Raw genomic sequence first — 13,951 nt, 5'->3', positions numbered from 1 at the left:
CCCTACCCCTACACCCACACCCACACCCACCCCCAACCGTGTCCCTCTGGTGTGACCCCAAAACCTCCCGTCCCCTTCCCCCATGGCAACTGGACTCAAAGCCGTGTCCTTGAAGCGGGAACCGCCGGAGGTGAGCCTGGCCAAAGGGAGTGGGAATGTCCCGATCTCCCAGGGATGGGGCGCGGTGGGAGGGGCAGGACTCAAATTCTCAAATCCGCATTGATGCAGGAATCCTGCATTTCACCCGTTCCTTCTCAACCGCCCACCCCCTAGAAAAAAAACCCCAACAACAACCCCCAACCCGTGTTACAGCAAAAACAAACTGGGGATAGTAGGAATTGCAGATGCTGGAGAATCTGAGATAACAAGGTGTAGAGCTGGATGAACACAGCAGGAAGGCTGACGTTTCAGGGCCTAGACCCTTCTTCAGAAAAAGGGTCTAGGCCCGAAACGTCAGCCTTCCTGCTCCTCTGATGCTGCTTGGCCTGCTGTGTTCATCCAGCCCTGCACCTTGTACTCCAAGGAGATCAATTCCCTCCCTGCACGGACTTTTGGAAAGAGCTGCCGGGACGATATGTTTCCTTTACCGTGATCTTCCCGGGGAATGTACCTTCTGTTGTTTTACTTCCGAAAGGAAACTGTTTGGAACAGATCTTACAGCGTGTGATTTGAACCAGGTGTCTCCAGCCCCGATGGAGGGGCGCTATATCGATGCAGGCCGAATCGGCAGATGAGGCAAATGCTTGGTAGATTGGTGATTGGCAATGACGAACACCGGGGGGGGGGGGGGGGGATGCAGGAGAAGGTCATTAAGCCCCAGGGTATGGCACCCATGGGACATCCTGGCAGATGTCTCACAACAATTCCCACAGCCCTCGAGTAAATCGAACATGTCCGTTTCTGTCCTGAACCATATCGAGACCCACACAACACGATCAATAGTGCCGGGCTGAACAAGTAGACACACAGATAGCAGCGAAGGAATCTCGCTCCCAAAGCAGATAGTCTCAGAAGTCACATGACACCAGGTAACAGACCGACCCGTTTCTTTGAAATCTCAAGCTTTCCGAGCTCAGCCCCTCAGTCAACAAGTCACTTTACAGTCACTCTCCCTTTAGAGAGACGCCTCTCACTCTAACTCGCCCCTTTAGAGATAGAGATAGCTCTCAGTCTGTAACTCTATTTAGAGATAGAGAGAGCTCTCACTCTGTAAGTCTCCCTTTAGAGACGGATATAGCGCTCACTCTGTAACGCTCCCCATAGAGGTAGAGATAGCTCTCACTGTGTAACTCTCCTTTTGGAGATAGAGATAGCTCTCACTCTGTAACCCTCCCTTCAGAGATTGAGATCGCTCTCACTCTTTCACTTTACAGGACTTTAGTTAGGCCACAAATGGAATATTGTGTACAGTTGTGGTCACCACACTACTAGAAGGATGAGGATGCTTTGGAGATGTTACAAGAAAGGTTTACCAGGATGTTGCCTGCTAATGGGGATTTTAGCTATGAAGAAAGGTCCGATAGACTGGGTTTGTTTTCATTGGAACACCTGAGGTTGAGGGCTGACCTGATAGAAGTTTATAAGATTGAGAATGGCATGGATAGAGTAGGAAGTATGAGGCTTTTTCCCAGGGTGGAGGGGTCCATTAGTAAGGGACTCAGCTTCAAGGTGTGAGCAGTGATGTTTAAAAGGGATATGCGAGGCACGTTTTTCACACAAAGGGTGGTGCGTGCCTGGAACACGCTGCCAGAAGAGGTGGAGATCGAGATAACTCTCACGCTGTTACTCTCCCTTTAGTTATTGTTCTCACATTATCTCCTTCCAGTGACAGAATCCAGTTTGAATCTCCAATCCCTGCCTACATTCTAATTGAAATGTAACGTAACTCTGTCTGTCCCCATCATACAGCCCCTGAGACTCTTGCTGTATGGGCTCTAAAGTCCTGCCTGGTATAAGTAAATCCCAGAAAGTGGGCAAGTGTGGTTAACCTTTCATTCTCTACTCCTCTCCTTACAGATTACCAGGACCCTGTGGGAATATTCAGGTCCAGCGGATCCCCAAACCTTTACAGCAAACCTCATTGTTGGGCAGATTACACTCTCAGTAAGTCTCTGAAAGGATCATCAAATCTGGTTGTGTTTCTTGTAAAAGATCAACTGCTGTAATGTGAGAGAGGTTTGATGGTGATTGTGACCTGTGAGCAGAAATGTTGTGTAAAGTTCAGCAGCAAATACAAGGAATGTATTGCCAGAGAAAAGCTACCTCCACTTTTGTAGCCTGATTGTAAAGCTCCCTCTACACTGTCCCCCACCAAACACTCCCAGACAGGGACAGCACGGGGTTAGCTACAGAGCAAAGCCCTCTCTACACTGTTCCCCATCAAACATTCCCAGGACAGGAACAGCACCGGGTTAGATACAAAGTAAAGCCCCCTTTACACTGTCCCCCTAAAAACATTCCCAGGTCAGGAACAACACAGGGTTAGATACAGAGTAAAGCTCTCTCCACACTGACCTCCATCAAACATTCCCAGGATAGGGACATTGTCGATTACACCTACATTGAGCAGTTCCATTACAGACTGTCTGAGAAAAGGTGCCAGTTTGGTGTAAATTACAACAATGCAGTTGCCAGCCTGAGCCTTGCCTGGTGGCTGGATGGCCTTTGCTGCAGATCCTGATGCCTGGTTGTTATATGGGTGACCATTTCAGCTGTATAGTGCCTCCTAAGGACAGCGACAGTGTGCAAGGCAGTCCTGCTGCATCCCTCAGGTTGCTTTCCTGGCTGACCAGGGAGTGGCCATTTGAGAATTTTATTTCCACTGGAGATGTCCAGTCAGGAGAGAGTGGCAGAAGCTGGAATCCTGAAAGAGAAGATGTGGGAAGTACTTAATGACAGTTGTGGAGAATCAGTCCAAAGCTTGCTCTCCTCAAGTCCTTTTGATTTGATTTGATTTATCATTGTCACATGTATCTAAGTATGGTGTAAAGTTTTGTTTTGTGTGCAGTACACTGGGGTGACAGAACAGAGCGAGGAACACAATGTTATAGCTGCATGGAAGGTGCATAAAGAGTGAGATCAATATTAAATGTAAAATGTGAGAGGTCCATTCAGCATTCTCACACCAGCAGGGAAGAAGCTGCTCTAGAATCTGTTGGTACATGTGTTTAAGCTTTTGTATCTTCTGTGTGTCGGATGGGAGTGTGAGGGGTCTTTGATGATGTAAGCTGGCTTTCTGAGGCAGTGGGAAGTGTAGATGAAAGGTTGGTTTGTGTGATGGTCTGCGCTGTGTTCACCACTCTCTGGAATTTCATGCATTTTTGAGTAGAGCAGTTGCTGTACCATGCTGTGATGCAGCTTCGATAGGCTGTTTTCAGTGGTGCATCTACAAAAATTGTTAAGAATGCCAAATTTCCTTAGCCCAGACCAGAGGCTCGGGTCAGTGGGATCTGGGGGAGGATAGCAGGTTAGGTCAATGATAGACTGGAAGATAGAGCTGGTTGATTAACAGAAGACACAATGGAGTGAGGTGAACAAGGGAGACTTCCCAAGGGAAGTGTAATTGGTACCAGGAGACCTGGTCTCTCATCTACATGTGCCACATTCCTGGGACCTGATGATTTACCCTTCAAATGTCCACCCATCTCTTAGTGACTGCGAAGGGGTTTGAATGGAATCAGCCGTCATTGCCCTGGGCAATTAATCGCACTGTGTCTCCCAGACCAGCAGTTTCAGAGAGGGGTCAGGGCAGATAGTTTCAGTTGGGGGAAGAAGTAACAGGAATTGTCAGGTATTCTCCAACACAATTCCAATGACATTAGCCTTCCTGCTTCTCCTGCCCTGATATCAGCAAGGAGACGGAATGATATCATCTGCACAGATCCCTGAAAACCAGCAAGCAGTTGGATCAGCTGCGTTTGGTTCATCTGTCCTTGGGACGTGGCTGTCTTCAGTTGGGTCAGCATTTATTTGACTGTCTCTAGTTGCCCAGAGGGCAGGTAAGAGTCAGTCACGTAGCTGTGTGTCTGGAGTCACGTGTAGGCCAGTGCGGGTGGGGATGGCAGATTTCCTTCTGTAAAGGACATGAACCAGGTGGGATTAGCTGCTGTCTAAAGTCCCAATGCTCACTCGAAAATTTGCTGTGGGCCTCAGTTCAGGGACTTGGGGGTTACCCTGGACACCTGTGTTCAGGAGAATTGCAAAGGTCTTGGGAAACGTTGAGGGGAGGGGTTCCTGGAGGGTTGAGGTTAAGTGGGGATGCTAGAGTAATTCAGACCTTTCTCCTTGGAACAGAGAGGGGCAGGAGGTGACCTATTAGAGGGTTTTCAGAAAATGGGGTAAGGATGCCTTCTTGACCAGACCACCCTGTCTACCTGTGATGTAAATTTCAAATAATTATGTACCTGAACCCTTAGGTCTCTCTGTTCTACAACACCACCCATGGCCTTACAATTAATTGTATAAGTCTGTCCTTGTTTGTTTTACCAAAGTGCGATAGCTCACAATTATCCAAATTAAACTCCATCTGCCACTCCTCAGACCATTGACCCAATTGATCAAGACCTCTTTGTAATCATGCTTGCCTTCATTGCTCAGACCATTGAGTATAGGAGTTGGGACGTCATGTTAAGGTTGTACAGGACATTGGTGAGACCCCTTCTGGAGCATTGTGTCCAGTTCTGGTCGCCCAGTTATAGGAAGGATATTATTAAGCTGGGGAGGGTTCAGAAAAGACTTACCAGGATGTTACCAGGAATGGAGGGATTGAAATTTAAAAATAGGCTAGGACCTCTTTCACTGGAGCGATGGAGGTTGAGGGGTGACCCTATTGAGGTTTTTAAAATCATGAGGGGCATAGATAAGGTGAATGGAAGTTCAAATTCAGGGAAGTTCAAAATTAGGGGCACATTTAAGGTGAAAGGAGAAAGATTTAAAAAGGGCATGAGGATCAACTTTTTCACGCAGAGGGTGGTTCGTGTGTGGAATGAGCTTCAACGTTTAAAAGATATTTGGATAAGTTCATGAATAGGAAAGATTTGGAGGGATATGGGCCAGGAGCAGGCAGGTGGGACTAGTTCAGTTTGAGAAGATGGTTGGTGAGGACTTGTTGGACTGAAGGGTCTGTTTCCGTTCTGTATGACTCTATATGATGGAATGTATGGAGTGAAACCACCCCCTTTAGTGAGTGGGTCATCATTCAGGTGGATTCGGAGACTTTAATTCTTGCTAAAATTAAACAGTGGGATATAGATCAGTTGCGGATATGGGTTGAGAAATGGCAGAGAAAGTTTCATCTGGGTAAGTGTGAGGTGCTGAACTTTGGAAGATAAAATGTTAAGGAAAGGTATATAGTTAATGGCAGGGCCTTGAACAGCACTGATGTACAGAGGGATCTTGGGGTTCAAGTCCATAGATCCCTGAAAGTGGCCTCACAAGTAGATAGGGTGGTAAGGAAGGCGTATGGCAAGCTTGTCTTTATTGGTCAGCGAATTGAGTACAAGAGTCAGGATGTCATGTTGCATCTTTTTAAGACTTTGGTTAGGCCACAAATCCATTATTGATTGTTGGAAAAACCCATCTGGTTCACTAATATCCTTTTGGGAAGGAAACTGCCATCCTAACCTGGTCTGGCCTACATGTGACTCCAGACCCACAGCAAAACTTCTGGTCTCCCTGCTATAGGAAGGATGTTGTTAAATTTGAAAGGGTTCAGAAAAGATTTACAAGGATGTTGCCAGTGTTGGAGGGCTTGAGCTTTGGGTGAGTCTGAATAAGCTGGAGCTATTTTCTCTGGAGTGTCGGAGGCTGGGGGGGGTGACCTTATAGAGGTTTATAAAATCATGAGGGGCATGGATAGGGTAAATAGACAAGGTCTATTCCCCCAGGGTAGGAGAGTTCAAAACTAGAAGGATGTGGAGGCTTTGGAGAAGGTGAAGAAGAGGTTTACCAGGATGCTTCCTGGATTAAAGGGTATGAGCTATAAGGAGAGGCTAGAAAAACTCAGGTTGTTTTCACTAGAGGGCAGAGGCCGAGGAGAGACCTGATAGAAATCTGTAAAATTATGAGGTGCATAGATAGGGTTGATAGCCAGAATCTTTTTCCCAGAATTGAAATGTCTAAAACTAGGGGGCATGCATTTAAGGTGAGAGGGGGAAAGTTCAAAGGAGATGTGAGGGCCAAGTTTTTTTTTTACACAGAGAGTGGTAAGAGTGTGAAACATATGCCAGGGGTGGGGGTAGAGGCAGATAATATAGGGGCGTTTAAGGAGTTTTTAGATAAGCACATGAATATGTAAGGAATGGAGGGATATGGACAAAGGGCAGGCAGAAGGGATTAGTTTCATTTGGCATCATGTTTAGCACAACATGGTGGGCCAAATGGCCTGTTCCTGTGCTGTAGAGTTGTATGTTTATCAGGATGAGGACCAAAGAAACCGATTGAAAACAGGAGCACCAATTTGTGCTGCACCAGAAGAGTGTATACATTGGTTGGGCCATCGTCATGGAGATGTAACATCAACAGTTTATTGCCAATCTTTGTTATCAGACCAGGCTGCTGGACTGTGTCCAATCAGAGTCATAGAGTGAGGGTCATGGGGTCAGTGTCATAGCAGAGTCTATCTGTCTGGTCTAGGGACTAAGACTGACAATGAACATTGGTGCATCTCTATGTTAATAGCAGCCCAACCAATCATGTCCCTCTTGTCATACTTTATATGGATTTCCTCTTTTCAACCTGTTCCCTGCTGCACATTGGGATGAGCATGGACAGCAGGGAACCTCATGTCTCCTTCTGTCAATGTCTTAGTTCTGTAAAGCCAAGCTGAGCAAAGATTTTAAGCAACTGGGTAAAGATCCTGAGAGAGGGCAGCACAGTGAGTCAGTGGTTAGCACTGCTGCCTCACAGCGCCAGGGACCCGGGTTCGATTCCACCCTCGGGCGACTGTCTGTGTGGAGTTTGCACATTCTCCCCGTGTCTGCGTGGGTTTCCTCCGGGTGCCCTGGTTTCTTCCCACGTCCAAAGATGTGCAGGCTAGGTGGATTGGCCATGCTAAATTACCCATAGTGTTCAGGGGTGTGCAGGTTAGGGTGGATTGTCCATGAGAAATTGCCCCATAGTGTCCAAGGATATGCAGGTTAGGGTGGGTTAGCTCTGGGAATTGCAGGGTAACAGGATAGGGTAGGGTGTTGGTCTGGGTTGGATGCTATTCACAGGGTCACTGTGGACTTGATGGGTTGAATGGCCTGCTTCCACGCTGTAGGGATTCTATGAAACGATTTAGGAGAGAGAGAGAAAGGGAATCCTTCGACAGAACTGAGCTGATAGCATCAGTAAGCTGCTGAGGGGCTGAGAAATTCACAGGAATCCAGATCAAACCTTGGGAGGCTTGCTTTCTCAAACAGAAAGGGCTGAATGGCCTGGTGTACATCACTATTCCCTTGTCAATGGTGCCCTCTGATGGACGACTGAAACACAATGTTAAATCTGGACCATGACTCTGACCCTTTCCTGTTCCCAGCACGATTCTCCACCTTCTGGGATCTCCCTGTGCCCAGCATGGCTGTGGGTCCAGCTCCTCATTAAGGTGGGTTTCCGTGCGGTGACCGGGGAGCTGGTTATTCTGATGGAACAGTGTACTCACATACACACATGCCTGTGTCTCCGTGTTTCTCTCCACAGGAGATCCAGCTGATGCCTGTCAGTGCGTCCCACCCTCCAGCTATGATGATTCAGTTTTCACTGCAGAGTCGCTCCAGCCGCTGCTACCGGTCAGTTCAGAGGATCTGCATGCTCTAAAATCCCAGAGTCACACTAATACCCTGGGGCAGAGTGAGCTGGGAGTGGGGCTGATGTACCGGGACTACCCTCAGGTGAAGCAGGAGTCCACGCTGGCTGACAGTGCACCCATTTACACAGGTAAAGAGCTGGAGGCCCCATGGAGTGGGGAATGGGGTTTGGAGAGTGGGGGAGGGGCGTGTCACATCCAGCCCAGACCCTCCCTGCTCCATCCTCACCCCTGCAATGAACAGAAACAGCTAACAGAGTGAAAGCACATTTCCCTAAATATCTGCTCCCACCTGAACCCCATCTTGTGATTGAGATGCAATGATGAATGTAGGAAATAACCCCCTTCCCCTCCCCCATTTCTGAAGAAGGGTCTAGGCCCGAAACGTCAGCTTTCCTGCACCTCTGATGCTGCTTGGCCTGCTGTGTTCATCCAGCTCTACACCTTGTTATCTCTAATGTAGGAAATAACCTTGGATTCATGTCACGCTATATGTGATCCCACCATACTGTTCTGTGTTTGTACAACCTTCCTCACTATCCTGTTTGGACACCATTAAATAGAACAAAGAACTGTACAGCACAGGAACGGGCCCTTTGGCCCACAATGTTGTGCCGAACGTGACACCAAATGAAACTAATTCCTTCTGCCTGCCCTCGGTCCATATCCCTCCATTCCTTGCATATACATGCGCTTAACTAAAAGTTCCTTAAATGTCCCTATCGTATCTGCCCCCACCCCCACCCCTGGCAGCGCGTTCCACTCTCCTACCACTCTCTGTTTAAAAAAAAACTTGCCCCTCACATCCCCTTTGAACTTGCCCCCTCACACTCTAAGTGTGTGACCCCTAGTTTTGGATATTTCAGCTCTGAGAAAAAGATTCTGACCATCAACCCTATCTATGCATCACATCATTTTACAGACTTCTAGCAAGTCTTCCCTCAGCCTCTGCTGTTCCACAGAAAACAACCGGAGTTTTTCTAGCCTCTCCTTATAACTCATACCCTCTAATCCAGGCAGCATCCTGGTAAACCTCTTCCGCACCCTCTCCAAAGCCCCCACTTTTTTCCTGTAATGCGGTGACAAGAATTGAATACAATACTCTAAGTCTACCCTAACCAAAGTCTTATAAAGCTGCAACATGACATCCTGACCTTGATTACTTGTTATGATCTCTCTACCGTAATTAGTTTGTACCGTTTTGCATTACTTGTTACTTTGGCTAGACCCTTGTCATACAACTCTTATACATATCATGTTATTCCAGCTGTTTGGTTTGTCTCTAGCGCCACCTTATTTTTAATTTTTTGTAATTATCTCTCTGCCTTAATTAATCAAATTATAGGTCATCTGTTCACTTGCTATTCAGTTGTTGAATTTTACTGACACTGTCAGTCACCTGCAAACAGTTATTATTCGGCCTGTTGACACTCCACTCACACCACTTGTACTATTCTACGATACTCTTAATTACCTGGAATTATCTTGCCATGATCTCTTTGCCTATATATTCCATGCCTGTGCGCTTCCCTTCACTTCACCTGACGAAGGAGCAGCGCTCCGAAAGCTTGTGATTTCAAATAAACCTGTTGGACTATAACCTGGTGTCGTGTGACTTCTGATCTTTTCCACCCCAGTCCGACATTAGCACCTTCACATCATAGTAAGAGAGGACAGGCCAATGGCACATCAAGAGACAGTGCACTCTGCTCTCAATGTAACCCGTCCTTCCTTGTGCACCCATCATTGAAAGTAAGTATTGCAACTGGAACAGGCAGTGAAGAAGGCTAATGGTGTGTTGGCCTTCATAGTGAGAGGATTGGAGTCCAGGAGCAGGGATATCTTGCTGCAAGTGTCCAAGGATCTTGGTGAGACCACACCTTGAATATTGTGTGCAGTTTGGGTCTGTTTATCAGAGGAAGGATGTTCTGGTGATGGAGGGAGTGCAATGAAGTTTTCCCAGACTGATTCCTGGGATAGAAGGACTGATGCATGAAGGGAGACCGGATGGGTTAAGATTAATATTCACTGGAGTTTTGAAGAATGATGAGGGGTCTCTCAGAAACCTACAAAATACTGACGGGACTAGAGAGACTCAATGCAGGAAGGATGTTCCTGATGACCAAAGAGTCCAGAACTATGGATCATAGTCTAAGGATGGGGTAGTACTGAGATGAGGAGAAATGTCTTCACCCAGAGAGTGGTGGGATCTTTGGAATTCTCTGCCACAGAAAGCAGTTGAAACCAAAATATTGAATTTTTTCAAGAAGGGGTTAGACATAGTTCTTAGGGCTAAAGGGATCAAAGGATATGGGGGGCGTGGGGGAAGAGAGTGGGAACAAGGGACTGAGTTGGATGATCAGCCACGATCGTATTGAATGGTGGAGCAGGCTCGAAGGGCTGAATGGCCTACTGCTCCAAGTGATGGCCAAGCCTCAGTTTACAGCAAAGAATGGAAAATTATATCCTCTGGGTTAGAGTTGTTGATAATTCTCCGTGTTGACCAAGGGTCTAGTTTGTAATTTCCATACCAGGTAATCTCCTGAATCCTCCCATTCTGACATTGTTAACCCAGGAATCCTCCAAGAGTCTATTCCCCTCCCTGTCCCTCTCCCCCCACTTGCTGTACCCCAATGTCACAGTATCCAAAGTCACCCCTTGATGTCCCACAAGGCAACTATTGGTCAAAATGTGCGTCAGTCCCTGCCTGCTCTCTGTAAATGGGCTGAGCACTTTGCTGACACTCATAGAGTCATACAGCATGGAAACAGACCCTTTGGTCCAACTCATCCATGCTGACCAGACTTCTCAGTCTGACCTCATCCCATTTGCCAATGTCTGGCCCATAACCCTCTATACCCTTCCTATTCATGTCCCCATCCAGATGCCTTTTAAATGTTGTAATTGTACCAGCCTCCACCACTTCCTCTGGCAGCTCGTTCCATACAGGCACCACCCTCTGTGTGAAAAAGTTGCCTCTCAGGTCCCTTTTAAATCTTTCCCCTCTCACCTTAAACCTATGACCCTCTAGTTTTGAACTCAGAAAAAGACCTTGACTACTCACCCTGTCCATGCCCCTCCATGATTTTATAAACCTCCATAAGGTCACCCCTCAGCCTCCAATGATCCAGGGAAATGGCCCTGGATGAACTGTAGATTCTGACAAGTACACCTTATCAATACTGAGGGCCATGTCTTCAGCACATCCACAGACGGTGTTTCTGAGCTCTTCATCCCAACTCCATCTCTCTTACTGCCTGGTCCCTGGGGGTGAACTGGACAGTCCTGCATGACTCCTGGTCAAAAATTCCTGAGCCACTGGCCACATCTCCAGGTCACCTCCAAAACAAGCACCTGCACCACCCTGCATCCCCCCAACCCCCCGCACCCCAGCTCATCCCTCTGCTCTATTTTGGGATTGAGTTGATCCACCTCCCATATTCCACCCTCAGTAAATATCTGCTCATCCAAACCTCTGATCCCAGCTTCTACAAGTGCAGCAGGTCCATTTCAACTCTCAGCCCCAACCCCCCTCTCCCCCCCTCAGTCACTAGCTTAACACACACTGGTTCCTGCACAGAAAGTTTTCTTTCCTCCATAGCGTTTCCTCTCCCTATCTCCAACCTCCTCCATCCCTCAACCATTTCCCAAATTCATCATATCATATCTTCCTCAATTTGGCCTCAGGTGGATTCCCCACTTCCTTCAACCACCGTTGGTGGGTTTTCCTTCAGCTCTCTGTATTCATTATCCTGGAATTCTCTTGTCAAACCTCTATCTCCCGCTCCTTTTGAATAATTATATTTTTAACCATCCCATTAGTCATAAATTTCTCCTGTCTCCAAACTCCACTTAGTTCAGATTTTTTTTTCTTATTGTAAGTGGGTGTTGCTGTTTGGGCCCAGTATTTATTGCCCCGTCCCTTGTTGCCCCTTGAGAAGGTGGGGGTGAGCTGCTTTCTTGAACTACTGCAGACCATGTGCTCTAGGGTTGACCCTTAATACCCCTGAGGGATGGAATTCCAGGATTCTGACCCAGCGACACTGGGTCCCAAGTCAGGATGGGAAGGGGCTCGGAGGGGAACTTGCAGGGGGTGGTGTCCCCATGTATCTGCTGCCCCTTTGTCCTTCTAGATGGAAGTGGCCGTGGGTTTGGAAGGTGCTGCCTGAGGGGCCTTGGTGAGTTTCTGCAGGGCATCTTGTAGAGGGTACACACTACTGCTACTGAGTGTTGGTGGGGGAGGGAGTGGATGATTTGTGACTATATCTCTGTGAAATACCATGGATATGTAAGGCTGAGGAGGGAGATCGACTGGGCATCAGGCACCAGTCTCCGGTCTCCTCTTGGGCACAGAAAGAAATGCAAAAACAGACAATTCCTTTGGTGTTTCAGACAGCTCAGAGAATGGTGTCGATCTTGGCTTGTACTGGGAGAAGTATTTATCCATCGATAGCCTGACTGGATTCCCATCTTACCGAGATGTATCTGCTGAGCAGAGTCTGCGCCGCCTTCCGCAAAAAACCCTTGGCTGCAGGAAGCACCCTGGGGCCCCGCGAGATAGCCCAGCCGGCCGTCCAATCTTGACCGAGTACACAGGTAAGCGTCGTCATGTCCTCCTGGTCAGCTCCACTGTGAAGACAGTACAATGAGGACCCAGTGATAGTAGTATCACTGGGATTGTAGTCCCAAACCCCAGGCTAATGTTTCAGGGAACACAGCTTCAAATTGCACCATGGCAGATGACCTGACCCCATGAGTCTGATGAAGGGAGAGCAGTAAATGTTCACCAGATTGGGATGGAGAGACTGGGCCTGTGAAGAATGAGAGGTGATCTCACAGAAGCTTAGAAAGTTCTGACAGTGTCAATGAAGGGTCAAAGGAGATCTCCCCTGACTTGCTGGGGGAGGGGTTTTACAATCTCAGAATAAAAGGCAAGGCATTTACAGAATCCCCATAATGTGGAATTAGGCCATTTGGCCCATCAAGTCCACACTGACCCTCCAAAGAGCATCCCACCCAGACCTACACCCCCTTCCCTATAACCCTGCATTTCCCATGGCTAGCCCACCTAACCTGCACATCCCTGAATGCTATGGGGCAATTTAGCACAGCCAAACCACCCTAACCTACACATCTTTGGACTGTGGGAGGAAACCCATGCAGACATAGGGAAAATTGCAAACTTCACACAGCTAGTCACCCAAGGCTGGGATTGAACCCAGGAATCTGGTGCTGTGAGGCAGAAATGTTAACCACTGAGCCACTGTGCTACCCTATCTTTCCTTGTATCTAAAATCCCTCATTCCTGGTATCATACTAGTAAATTTCTCTCTCCAGGGCTTTACCATCCTTTCTTAAATAAGGTGCCCAAACTGAACACACTACTCCAAATATGGTCTGACCACTGACTTGTAGAGGTGTAGCATCACCTCCTAGCTTTTCTGCTCTATGCCTCATATTATAAATGCAAGAATGCTATAACTGTTTCAGCTGGCCTGGCCACATTCAGGGAATCATACACATGAACCCAAGGTCCCTCCCTCTTGTATTCCCCTCAAAGTTGCACCATTAAATCTCTGCTGTTTCTTCAAAATGCATTATGTCACATTTCTCTGCAATAAAATTCATCTGCCAGGTATCTGCCTATTTGGCCAACTTGTCAATGTCCCTCCGATTTCCCCCAACATCATCCTCACAATTCATACTGGCCTTGGAGGGAGTGCAACATAGACTTACAAGACAGATACCTGGACTTCAGGGGAATAAGTTATGAGGAGAGATTAGACCTTTTTCCGTTTTCTCTAGAAGTTAGAAGTTTTAAGGGGTGATCTGATCGAAGTCTTTGAGACATTAACAGTAAAGAACAGGATAGATAAAAATACACTTTTCCCACTGGTTGGGGATTCTACAGCTAAGGGCTGAGCCTGAGAATGAGGGTTAGAGCATTCAGGAGAGATGTTAGGAAGAACTTCTACACACAAAGATTCAACTGATCCTCTGCCCTATCTCAGATTTAAAATTAACAATTTGTTAATCAAAGATAGTAAGGGGTGTGGGCCCAAGGCAGCTATGTGGATTTAGTCTGCAGATCAGCCATGATCTCATTGAATGGCAGAACAGGCTGAAAGGGCTGAATGGCCTACTCCTGTTCCTGTGTTACTTTGT

General features: G+C 47.4%; 1 protein-coding gene across 1 annotated transcript in view; it reads left to right on the top strand.

Annotated features, from left to right (window-relative positions):
* The first annotated feature begins 2,009 nt into the window (after nucleotides 1–2,009).
* Nucleotides 2,010–13,951, top strand: part of LOC109925768 (ETS1-related protein) — a 13,279-nt gene continuing 1,337 nt past the window's right edge. The window contains exons 1-3 of the mRNA XM_020525682.2: nucleotides 2,010–2,103; nucleotides 7,681–7,917; nucleotides 12,179–12,382. Coding sequence (XP_020381271.2) covers nucleotides 7,851–7,917; nucleotides 12,179–12,382 — 271 coding nt within the window. The 5' untranslated portion in view covers nucleotides 2,010–2,103; nucleotides 7,681–7,850. The remainder of the gene's footprint in view (nucleotides 2,104–7,680; nucleotides 7,918–12,178; nucleotides 12,383–13,951) is intronic.

The sequence above is a fragment of the Rhincodon typus genome, chromosome 47 (genome assembly GCF_021869965.1).
Source record: "Rhincodon typus isolate 14 chromosome 47, sRhiTyp1.1, whole genome shotgun sequence".
NCBI classification, from domain to species: domain Eukaryota; kingdom Metazoa; phylum Chordata; class Chondrichthyes; order Orectolobiformes; family Rhincodontidae; genus Rhincodon; species Rhincodon typus.
This window is presented reverse-complemented; position numbering and strand designations above follow the sequence as displayed.